Here is a 12992-nt window from a genome sequence, read left to right as displayed (position 1 = left end):
TCTATGTGTTATTTTTATTCACAAGGTGGAACAAGAAAATAAGCTTCCAGTCAGTTTCTCAGCTTTGAAAAATGTACTTTACCTTTCATAGCATAAAATGGAAATAGCTATTCTGGCATAACTTCATAAACAAAGAAGATATTAGCCCATTGGGACTAAATTATTTGTCTCCTCTGTTATTTCTGTAAGTAAATGTGCCTGAAAAAGCTTTAGCAAAACTGAAGGAACTTAAAACAGGAAGACCAGAACAAGCAGATGTTAAGAAAGTTAAGGTACACGCTCTTCTGTAATCACATTCCGTACACTCTCTGGTTGTGTGATCAATAGTCATTAATTTATGCCCCAGAGGAAAATATTGCTGTTTGTGATTCTTTACCTATGGTGCAAAACTAGCTAGAAGTTACATCTGGCAAGCTCCAGCCTAGGGCCTCCTGTTTTTCCTTTGCAGTGCTAGAAATTCATACATCCATCACCTGTGTGCAGGAGGTGCCCCAGCAGCAGCTCAGCTGCTGGAAGCGTTCCCAGGAAGCGTTGAGCAGCGTTCGCTACCTGGCCTCCTTTGTTCTTGCCACGCAGAGATGTGCTGAAATGTTCTGTGAAGGGTTATCCTTATCCCAGTGTGGCTGGTTGGATAACTGCATAAACACTGCTGAAATTCAAGTTAACGAATCTAAAATCTCATTTTAGGTAGAGATAGTAGCCAAAATGTTTATGCTGTAACACACCTCTGATCAGACTCACCACAGAGGCCCATGTAGAATAATCATTGCTGATAGAAGGGACTTTGTGACAAAGGCTGCCTTCCCAAGGACCATGTGAAGCATGGAGTTGTAACTGGTTGGGATGGAGTTTTTGTTCTTAAGTGATGCTGCTTTCAAACTCATATCATTGGAGAGCACGGGCTCCCTCTTTACGTTGGTTAGTATACTATGCTTAGTAAGCATAATGTTTTTGAATATTTTATGAAATGGACACAGATTTCTCAGGTATTGGAAAAAAATCATGTATATGAAAGGATGATACATAGCAGGTAGTCTAGCAAGTTAACTCAGTGGAGGAACCTGCAATGAATGTTGCTGTATGAAGTGACACAAGTTGTCAGCCCAACTAAAGTTCTACATCATAAATTTTGGTAACAAGAATCTAATCTTTGCAAACAATCCCGCTGACTGTAAGTTGATTGCAGACAGATTGCTGCAAAACTGGGGATTGCAGTGCTTATGAAGAAGGCAGAATTGTATCCTTATTTGAGCACTTCATCTTCACTTTCAGATGAAGCTCGTTTGAGTTTGCCTATGACCAGTCTTAGCCCTTCGTTCTGTATCTTGCCAGTGCCAACCATCGTGGAGGACAGTTTATTATCGTGGTACTTTAGATTATGTGTTTGCAAGCAGAATTTCTATCATTGCTTGGCTTTGGCTCGTTGCAGATATCTGAGGAAAGGCTGGAATAGTGTTTCTCTTCTGTAAGTCTTTGGCTTCTGGAAGGCTACATCAGGAACCTGCGCAGTGTGATCCTCAGAGCCCTCTGGGTCTGAGTTGTCTGGTTGCAGGGAGCAGTAGTGGCCAGGGAAACTTCTCAACAACCCTGCTTCTAACAGCAGTGCTGAGAAGAAGGGATCTTGATAAGTAGATTGAGGTTTTGTCTAAAATACTGTATGGAATTTGGTATTCACTTAAAATCCTTGAAATAACCAGGTTTTTAATCATGCTTTGAGACAGCTGGGACACAGCTGAGCTATGCCATCTGATTGAAAAAAATAATAATGTTTGTATGGTATTTTCCAGTCACAAGTAGGAAGTAGCTTGAAATTGCTCACAAAGATATCCTTATTCTCAGAAGGCTTTCCAGCTCAGTTAATTTTACAAGCTCTAGAGATTCATGCCAATTCCAGATAAGCTTTCAGACACTTTGGTGTTTAACTGAAAGGACCTCCAAAAACTTCAGCTGTTTCCCCATCATTATTGATTAGGAGAAGTGCTTTAAATCCACAGAAATTGATTTAGTAGGAAAGGAATAAAGGTGAGGAAAAAACCTAATAACAGCTAATTCTAATTTCGGGTGGCAGTACATGCACCATGACAGACTTCCATGATGACAGTGGATTTGCAGAATCTGTAACTTTTCATGAATGTGAGGGCTACTACGCTGGAATTTATATATGTCAATTTTATTTTCTCCAGAACCCATATATTTTCTAAAACTTAGCTGAGGGTAACTGAGTCCTGCAATGCAAGACACATGCAGTGAGTGCTGATGAAAGTGGCCGTGGAGGTGTTTGTGCACCCAGGGCCCTGTCTGTGCAGGAGCTTCCCTGACTGTTGGCCAAGCTGTAGTGCTGTGAATTTGACCCAAGCTAATCCAACACTGCTCCATCCAGGATATGTCAAAAGGTGACTGTTCTGCACAGGCTGGATGCAGGTGCGTGCCACCATCTTTATTTATCTTCATACCAAAAGAATGACTGAATAAGATATCTCACTAAAATTGCATTAAATATGCACAGAAGAATTAGAAATTACACGTATAAAGTGATTGCGAACTTTTCAGCTGTAATTCAGTGGCTGATGTATCTACTCCATGTGTTCTTCCATCTTCTGAAACTTGTAGATCAAAAGTGGGGTGGTCAGTCAATCAAATATACAGAAGAAGGTAAAGGTCACAGTAGTGCAGAACACTAAAAGTATTACGCAAAAAAGTCTTGACAAATCATTCTCATGGCATAGACTGTAAAAAAGAGCAGAAAATGTCACAAGATTAATCAATTCTGGTAAGACACTGTAAGAATGGAGAAAAAGAAGTAATGTAGCCCTCTCTGTGTTCTTTGTAGATCCCATTTTTCTGTTTCCCTCCAATGGGGTGAGCTGCAGTTCAGTTTATTGTGAGATACAGGCTACCTTTAGAGTAAAATATGCAGTATATACAGGTATTGCTGCATAGCAGCTTGAGTGTAAGTGACTGTGTTCGTGTTGGCGTTATCACTGTTACTACTCGTAAGCATAAATTTGGGTTTAACATTTGTGTATTCTTCAAATTGAAGCTCAGACATGTCTCCAGACTGCTCTAATGCTGTAGTCTTTCGTTTAGACATCTTATTCAAGACTGGTTTACCAGACATCCGTGTTCGTGGCAGGGTTTTACCTCCTGCTAAACAAGAATGATTCATTTCAACAATAGAGAAGCGTTTATTTTCTAATGTGAGTGCTCAAATTAGTGAATTCATAGAAGCATTCTGAAAATTTTAAGTACATTATATGCATTTTGTAATTTTACTGTTGAAGAAAATGGGAAAGAAAGCTTATCTTTTTCAGTCTTCAAAGGCCTAATTTATTGGATGTTTCAAAATTGTTTTCACTGTTTGCAATATGGTATCTCACATTAACATTTCATACTACCAGATGTTTCATTATTCCTGTTTTAGCACATCATATTTGACCCATAGCAGCTTTGAATGCAAATAACAAACAAGCTGATGCACAATGTTTGACTGTTAGACTGAAGTAATATGGCAAGGCTGAACTGAGTTTCATTTTTCTTTTGAATATTATTAATTGCAATGTGTTGGCTGTTAATTTAATTAAATGTTTTGTTTTAATATAAGACCATTCTTCAGTTCACTGACTCACCATTACATTTAATTAATTGCAAACCTCAAGATTTGATTACTCATAGTTCTCCTTTAGTTAATTTACTTGTTCACAGTTTTGACAGAAAGGCTTTCAAACTAATACGAAGGAGGAGCACAGTCTAACTAATTAGGGAGCTGAAAAATAGACCTAAAACCTTATGGCTTGAGCATAAGATTAGCAGATACCCAGAGTTGTATCGAAATGCTTAGAATCATTGGATTTACCATCAAGATCCAATTTCTAGTAGCTGGACATCAGTTAAACATGAAGGACTCACTTAAAAGAAAGATTCTGAGGTCCATCAGTGCAGGAGAGTGACTGAGTTTCAGTTTCTTGGTTCTCCAGGAAGGCATCTGCTGCTCAGTGAGTTGTGCTGTGCTCAGGGCCCCAGGCAGTGCCCTTCATCACCTGATGCTGGGAGCGGGGTGAGGTCAGCGCTGCCCATGATGGGGCTGGGGGGCTCCGCAAGGGGCCTTGTAGTTGCGATCTTCAAGCCATGCAGTGTAACTGCGTTTTTGTTGAAATCATTCCTGAGACTTCATGGAGGAGTGAGCTTCAGTAGTATCTGTGTAGAGGGCACTCGAGTAAACAATTAACCACTGGTTTTAACGGTTTGCAGCCTGGAGATGAGACAGCTTTGTGTATATGACTCTCCAGTGCTCCAGGAGCCTGGGCTGGAGGAGCAGAGCACATGCCCTGTGAGTCTGGCCCTGTAGTGCACCTAGGTCAGTTACAGTGACGACACCCCGTTAATAGCAGGTCTCTGCAGTGCTGCGGCCTGTGGTGCTGTGTACTCCTAGTTAGGGTTGAGAATTGTGATGCAAAAGCATTCTTTAATTGCGGCTCAGAATACAGCTGCAGAATCTGACTTCATTGCAACCTGAGTATAAACTATGTTGGCTTGCATGTCCTTGAAGGGTTATTTCAGGGCTAAATCTGTGTGTTGTGCTGCAGAGTTATGCAGACTTGTCAAAAGGAGAGTACACAGTGTCCTGACAAAACTGAAATTTCAGACTGAAAATTACTAATGGCAGTTGGCTGTTTTGCCATATGCACAATGCAGGTGTGCCTGAGCACACACCATCACAATCTGTTATGCACTTGTAATCAAGATTCATATCTAGAGAGCTGCCCTGAGCACAGCTCTGAGGTGCGCCCTTGGTGGTTGTGCCGCGGGGCCCACAGGAGCTGCTGTCCCTCACCAGGGCAGGGTTTGGGAAGCAAAGTGCTGCAGCTGACCTGAGACTCAGGCTTTTCTTTGTTGTTAGTGTTGGAGAAGTTGCACATATTTGGCAGTAAGTGGCACAGTTTATTTCCTGGATGCTTTGTGATTGAGCACAACTGGGCAAAGATGTCTAAAGGAAGAGAAATGTAAAGTGTAAAAGGGGAGAAAAAACTGGAAGCTTTGAAGTGTGTGATCCAGCTCCTTAGGCTTTCTCTGTGATCCTTTTTATTTGTTGAAAGTAGAGGGATGTCCACATTGCAGCAGTTTGCAAGTCCATTTTTCAATGTGAGGCACTCTGAAGTGTGTTTCTGCTGCTGCTAATTATTCATCCAGGAGGATGGAAATGATTCTTCAGCTCTTTGTAGATCTTCAGATAAGCCAGTTGAAAAATAGCCCTCCTTGCCACAGTGAGCTGGAGCTAAGACAGTTGCAGAAAGTTTTCTTAATAGTTAAATAGAAGTTTCAGTAATATTAGCCTTGGCAGTAGTCTTAATTGGAGATTATGCCAGTGTTTGATTTGCTGCATGTTTGCTTCCATCCTTTCAGTCAGTACCGTGCCATTACTAATGAAACCATCTACTTCAGCCTCAGTTGTATTAGCTTTCAGAGTTATGGAATGATTATGCAGTGTTTTTGAAATATCTCATACAGTACAGTTCTGGAGCTTTTACTGTAGCACAGTTAGAGCGGGGATTAGTAGAGGCTGAAGAGCAGTGTAAAGGCTGCTGTTGCTGAGCTTAGAAAGAGTACTGGCATATCTGCCGTAACTGATCCGGACCACTCAGCATCCTCAGACTGTCATGCTATATACATTAGAACTGTGCTGTACTCTATAAACTTTTAATGCTGAACTAGAGCGACTTTGGTGTGGCAGATGGCACAGCATGGATTTCTGGTATATCATTGTTTTTTTGGCTTTTGTCCTCACGGCAGCTGTGTCTGGTTAGGGAGCTCAGAAGTGCCTGACAATAATTACTTTTAATTTCTGCAGGTGGCATTGTGGTGATTTGGAGACCTTTTATGCCTTTCTGTTTGTTCCTCAATCCCCTTTTCTGTCTTCATTATGCTTCCGATGCAACTGCTCAGAAGTATTTTTTATACAGACCCTGGCTAACTTCTCACCTTACTTTTTCACTGAAAATTTTGTTGAAGACCAAAATTCACTTTCTGTTGCTGTTTATGTGCTTCTGAATAGTTTATTTATTCATTTGTATATTTAAATTAAGCACAGCTTTGTAACCTGGTATTTCAAGGACCTGCATAAATACTGATGTGGGTGAAAATACTTAACTGGACTGTGTGTTCATCCATATGTGCTTGGGTACATACAAGTGATAAAACATTGCATTAAAAAGAAGTGTGTTTGGACTTCATTTTGGTAACCTTTAAAGGAGATGCGGATTATTTGTAAGGCGGTTATTGAGCAAAAAGAGAACAGGCTGTGAGTGAGTACTGTTCTGATCGTGATTTGGGGATGGCTGTACCTGAACACTTGGGATTGGTTGGGATGTGGAGCAAAAGTGCAAGTAGGAGCACAAATCATGCAGGTTCCTGGAAACCCTGGAAGCAGTAAATTCCTTAGAAGATTTGTGATCATGAACTCGAACTTCCTAAAGACAATAGGAAGAACCATCCCGTTTCCTTTCACTAGGACAAGGTGGAGAAGTTTATAGACTTTCATCTTCTGAAAGTGCATGAACAGTTTCATCATTTAAGATGTATTATTTCTTTGATGGATTAAATGTGAGTGATGTCTGCCAGAGAATTTTAAAAGCAGAAGTTTAAACATCAGGGTTTGATTTTAACCTGATAAAAACCCTGTACCATTTGCAAAAGAACTTCAAAGGGTGTTTGAAAAATTCTATTTTAAAATAAAAAATGAGTACTGTTAAGAAGTAAAGGCTGAAATGACCTGAGAAACAAAATAGTTGATGTTGTTTTCTGGACTCTGCTTTAGTGTATTTGTAGTTAGTATATATTAAAAATAAGATCAATATGGTTTTTCATGTAGCAGTGACAGAACAATAAAACAAATGCTGAGTTAGTGTAGGTGATACACATCAGACTTGGCATCGATGCTTTTGGATTATAGGACTGTGCAAATGTAGATAATTTTGGTGAATGCTGAAGGGCTTTTAGGTGGGATGGGAGTAGCAGAACAGAACTGATTGACTTCTATTACTTCTTTCTCATAACCTATCATCTCCAACTTACTGCTTTTAATCAGGGATATCTTCCTGAAGTTAACAGGGTTGCTGTTTGTAGCTGTGTGTGATGGTAATACATACACCTCCCCCTTGCGTTTGGAGTCTCTTGATTGCTTGCTTACTTAACTCATATTAAAATAATGAGAACCTTTGTGGAGCCTGTTAGACGAGCAGCACAGCTAATCTAAATGTCAAATTCATAGTAGCTTTTAAAAGAAAATATTTTCATTTATGGATGTGCAGCAGTATGGGATATGAAAATTATTAGTTCACTTTAATCAGTGTCTAATGTCTCAGTAAGCAGTACCTTTTATACAGAGCAGATTATTTAATTCTGTTCTGAATTATCATGTGCTACCAACCAAAAAAAAGTTGTTTTTGGTGAATGCGAGTGTTTTTGTGGAACTAAATTACAAGATAGCTGATGTGAAGCATTCAGTGCGCTTTGTAGGAGATAACAAAAGCAACTCATAATTTGCTGAGAGGAAAGCACTATAGCTAGTTTTATCCATAACTGAATGAATCAATCATGATACCTGTAAGGATCTTCTTTGGTTACGGGTCCTTATCCCCCTCTATTTCCCATGTGAGATTTTCAATCACATCTTAGCCAGAGTAAAATTAATTTGATACTGTCCAGAAGAACATTTTATCTCATATTGAAAAATCCAAAATTATAAAACTTGAAAAGCTTACAGTCATGAATGAAAAACATAGGGAAATCTTCTCCTTTCCCTTTCCTTTTCCCTTTTAAGAAAAACATGTAATGATGATGGTAGCTGGTAACCTGACCCTACTCCTTCTCTATTACTATTTTAAATTGATTCAGTTTAAGTCACTTGAGAATCTCCTATTTATTCTGTAAATGTGTAATGGTTTTAATATCTCATTGAAGTGAGGTTGAGTTTATAATTATATTGTATGTTTCTTGCATTTCCAATGTAGTATTTTCCAGTGGTAATAATATTCAAATCAAAAGACTTCAGAAAAGCAGTGTTTTTATATATATCATAATAGCACAGCATTTATTTTTTCCACTTTAATTGGCTTCCGGCTGTTGAAATTAAGGAACATCACATTTTACACGTGTACTTGGAAATTTTGTAGCAGCCAAGTCAAACAGAAAGAGATCAAAGTGCCAAAGTGATCAAAGTGACAGGAAATGATATTTAGAAGTATAATGAAAAGGAATAACGTGAGATAAATAGTTTTTTACATTATACATGTGCAAAAGGGACAAAAAACACAAACACTAGAAAATACATTTTTAGAATGCAGTACTAGAATAACTGAAAGGACCTGAAGATAATGTTCAGAATGACGCTACATAACTGGGATAAGAATCTGTACTGAACTTACATGACTTGCTTATTCTCACTGAAAGGAATTATCATGATCTTCATATTTTTCAGTCCTGTGTTGTACCATGTGATGCTGCATTTTATTTATTTCTGTTCTTTCCAGGTTTGACAGCAGCAGCCATGGCAGAGGCTATGAAGTTACAGAAGATGAAACTTATGGCAATGAATAGCCTCCATGGAAGTGGAAGTCAAAATGGAACAGAATCAGAAAATGAAGAACTTAATTCTAATGCAGGTAAGTAATGCTGTGCACACGAGCTCTGAGGGAAAACCTTTTTACCCGTTGAAAACAAAATCAAAATCTATCTCAAATTCTTGTATTCTTTTATTTTGTAAGCTTTCCACTGCCAGTATTAAATAAAAATCATTGCACATATTCCTCCAGTTTTCCTCCTAACAGCCACCTTCAGCAAAAGTATTGAAGGATTGCTCTGTAAGAGTACATGCATTTAAAACTCTTCTCTAAATGTGTCTGTAGTAACAGAGTATTTCTCTTTGGCACTAATATAGAGCATTTCTATAAATTATGGAAGGTGTCCAAAACATCAAGTTGTTGGAGCTCATTGTGAGTCGCCACAGTTCGCTGGAGAAAGGTGAAGTAGTGAATGCTAAATTACCAGCTGTTGGGCTTTTTTCGTTTTGTTCTTCCCCTGTATAGATGTTTGCAAACCACTGTTATGAAGGAGTCATAATAAACCTTTGTTATGGCCTACCTGGTTGGAATAACATTGAGAATAAGGCACTGATGCTAAACACAAATTCATCTATACTATTATTAACCATTATTATAGACTTGAACTATGTTCTCTGAATCCCGGCTCCACAAGAGTAAGGTTCAAAGGCAAATTAATCCTCTGAAGAGAATATCTTCTTTATTTATTCTTATTTCCTTTTCAGGTGAATAGATCTTACTCAAACAGTGTAGAGTACTTAGAATAAGGTAGACCCATTTTGTATCAGGAAGCTGCTTTATATCTATTATAATAAGGGCAGATTCATTTGAGTCAGTATTTTTAACACAAACAATCCTAAAATACGCTCTTTACGTTTTGGAAGCTTGCACATCCTCTATTTTCATTATCAGTTCAACAACAGAGGCATTTTCTGGTCCCTCATTGCTTTCAGATATCCACTGGCATTCACTTATGTCTGACATCACGTGTGTCTCTAAAGGCGAAGCCACTCTAGCAGTTTACTTGCTTGGATGGTGTATAGTGTATATGCATTGTGCCATCGAAATGGTAATTTATTAGACCAATAAAGCAGCAGCTGGGAGGTCTTAGACTCATTTTCTAAAGGAATAACTTTGAATTCATGACAAATTATGCACAAAGCAGTCTTTCCAAAAGTGATATTGCCTTTTGCTAATTTTGTGTACTCATCTGTATTGAAGAAATCTGGCTTCCAGTTCATGCATTGAACCCTTCCCCAGCTTTCTATTATGTAGAATACATATTTCTTATTCACCCCTCAGACCCTAATCAATTAGTGCATATTGAATTAAAAAAAAAAACAACTGAAAAAGCATATTTAGTATGTGTTGTTCTTTGTATGTAGTTCAAAGTGAATTACTCAATTTCAGTGAATGCTGATAGGACTAGAAGATAGCATTCTTACAGAAAAGCAGGGAAGCTTCAAGCAGAAAAGATGTGGGACTAGGATTATGGTTTTTAAAAGCTGCTGTAGCAAAGCGTGCTAACTTGAACATTCATGGTTTGGTGTGTTTTATGTTATGGCAAAATTTGTGTTCCTTTGTGGAGAATCTGCAGTACAGTAACAATATTATTTTAGGTACCTCACTGACAAATTTTATGGAGAATATCATACCAGCTTTTCTAAAATACATCAAGAGGATGCATATTAAACTGAAGTTCTCTGCAGTTTAGCAATTCAATGAGTTACAGAACTGACTCAATACTAATTCAAGTATTTGGAAAAAGTCCCACTGACTTTAACTGAAGGTGCAGTGGGGCCCAAGGATAAAGAAGTGGTATCAGTTACACAGAGATCTTTTTCCAATTCTTTACCTTGTTCATTGCCACGTGCAGTAAAATTACCAAGAACGTGTTTTATGGATTGAGTGCCAACATCACTTGCAGGAGGAGAAATAAATCCTTGACTGAAAGAACTACTAATACACTAATAATCATAATTTTCCTTTTTTTTAGTATCTACAATGCTGGCTGGAAGTCAGATTGTTTGTAATGCAGTGTTTCTCCCTTTCTTTGGAGGGTCTTTTTTTTAAATAATAATAAAAAAAAAGGTTTACATTAAACAAATTCGGCAGACTGTGTAAAAAAAAAAAAATCCAATGTAATTAATGTGCACCTTAATTATAACTGTCTCAGCTGAGGGGTTATGAAATATTCACTGTAGAAAAGTCTTTGTAAAGTGATAGAGCCTCAAAAGAGTCACCATTTTGTTTGCAAGTTGATGCACACTTTCAAACATTGATTCATGTGAAGAGAACACCGCTGCAATTGTGTGCATGAAAGCTTTCCCTAGCATTGGTTTTGCTCTAGACTGTTACAGTTTAAATGACTGTTAAAAGCAATGGGGATGCAGAATGAGAAACAAAATTGAATTTTGAATTTTTTTTTTTACTAAGAAGTGGGAAAAAGAAATGGAGCAAAGGAGTCAGAAGCCTCATAAGTGAGTAAAACATTTTATTTTAGGAGAGAGACCTACAGTTTCTTTGATTTGAGGTTGTGTTTAATAGCTTTTGTAATGGCTGCAACATGACTCTGCATCTAGATTTCAGCATGAATAACAACCTGTTCGTGTTTCATTTAGCTCCAAATGAGAAATTCTGTCTTTTATTGTTTTAGGAAATTAGTCTGTGTACTCTTGCTCCTGGAACTTTATAATTAATCACTAAAGGTTATGGCTGTTGAGAGTTTGTGGGAAATAGATGTCTGAATGATTATAATTGTAGCTGTCAAATCAGAAATATAGTTGTACAGAGCAGAGGACCTTTTGTTTGCTTTGATTTTTTTTTCTTTTTACTGTAACACAGACTTGAAGAGTTGCAAGTTTACTTTAGAAAAACAGCTATAAAGATTTTTGTTTTATTGCCTTGGAGTTGCATGTTGACTTCCTTTGGAGAGTATAAGATTTAAAACCACTAAATATTTCAGTTTAGAATGTGTGTCTGCCTCTTATTTCCATAGCCTGATGAGTGGAGTGGTGTGTTTTGTTAGTGTTTTGGACAAAAAATGTCATATGCCTTGAAACTGTACTGACTGACTTTCTCAGAAGTGAGCCATTATATGCAGGTCATTAGTGTAATAAAAAAGTGATGAGAACTTCTGTCATATCCATTTCAGTACCCATTTGTATCCCAAGTTAAAGCCAGAATGAAATCATTTCGGATGAGCTTCTTTAATAATGCCCAGAATTTCACTTAGGCAGTTTCACTGTCTGTGCATTATGTGCATATGATGATACAAACTTTGAGGATTTTCCATATATAAAGTCAGAATTCATGCCGTCAGTTTACAATCTGAACTCTAACTCAGGATATCTGTCTGTAATCCTTCAGCTGTTGCTCGAGTGTCCTCGAGTAGGTTACAGGCATGGAACTGAATTTTAGAAGAGTGCCTATGCAAATGTGCAGCAAATAATGTGCTGCTTTCTTGCTTCCAGTTTTTGCCATCAGGTCCTACCTCCTTCCTGCTATTGCATATTAGTCATGGTGGAGGCTGGAACTGCAAATAACTGATAAAAAAAAACTCAACAACTTGCTGCAAGAGACGAAGCTGAAGCTGTAGAAAAAATGTACCTCGAGAATAATAAATTGTACATTTGGTTTTATTTGAACTAATCCATTAGTTCACAGGGTTGTGAAGAATGTTGTTAGACATTTGAACATTAATATCCTCCTTCTCTCTGTAGAAGAGAGATTTTTTGCACCTTCCTACTCATCATATGAAGTGTTGAAATAAGCTCTTCAGGCAGTAGAAGAATCTCATGCAATCCAGCACTGTATGTTCTCTGCTGTCCCACTGGTCTGTACGGTTCGTTCTTTGGGGCTTTGTGTCCATCTTCATCTTCTCATAGGATCTGTGAAAGAAGGTTGAATTGAGAGAACCCTGTAGTTCACTGAAGTCCCAAGAGATGAGCCATGCTGCTGGTGGCACTCCGTGCATGCCTGGGAATTGCCTTGAGTGCCAAGGATTGCCGCAGCCACAGCAAGTCACTGATATGTGTGCCAGTTGTTGGGCCTTCTGTATTCCTCTCAGTAGGAGCAAGATTCTGAGTCTGGCAGCTGGAGCCAGGTCTGCTGGATGTATCTGCAGACTGATTTGAGCCCGGCCACGTTGCCAGGTTTCTTGCTCTGTGGAGGTGAATAAACCTCTCCAGTTGCACAGAAGTGTTTTTAAAGATCATCTGTTTTGTCATCGTGAATACTGAGATTAGGTGAAGCGACTTCTGGAAATGAGCATATGATTATCTGGGAAATTTGAAATTTATTTGAAGTCATAGCTTTGTAATATATTTTTTTTTAATTTTTGTAACACGGTTCCAGGTAAATTATGAGAGTATGTGGTAGAGAAGGAGTGTGGAAGAT

General features: G+C 38.3%; 1 protein-coding gene across 4 annotated transcripts in view; it reads left to right on the top strand.

The window, feature by feature from the left end:
- The window catches only part of DACH2 (dachshund family transcription factor 2), a 263656-nt gene that overhangs the window by 164155 nt on the left and 86509 nt on the right, over window positions 1-12992 (top strand). For all 4 annotated transcript variants that reach the window (XM_048959136.1, XM_048959135.1, XM_048959137.1 and 1 more), the window contains one exon: window positions 8526-8657. In XM_048959136.1, coding sequence (XP_048815093.1) covers window positions 8526-8657 — 132 coding nt within the window. The remainder of the gene's footprint in view (window positions 1-8525; window positions 8658-12992) is intronic.

The sequence above is a fragment of the Lagopus muta genome, chromosome 13, assembly GCF_023343835.1.
Source record: "Lagopus muta isolate bLagMut1 chromosome 13, bLagMut1 primary, whole genome shotgun sequence".
Lineage (NCBI taxonomy): Eukaryota > Metazoa > Chordata > Aves > Galliformes > Phasianidae > Lagopus > Lagopus muta.
The sequence above is the reverse complement of the archived record's forward strand: the minus strand, read 5'-3'. Positions and strand labels throughout refer to the sequence as shown.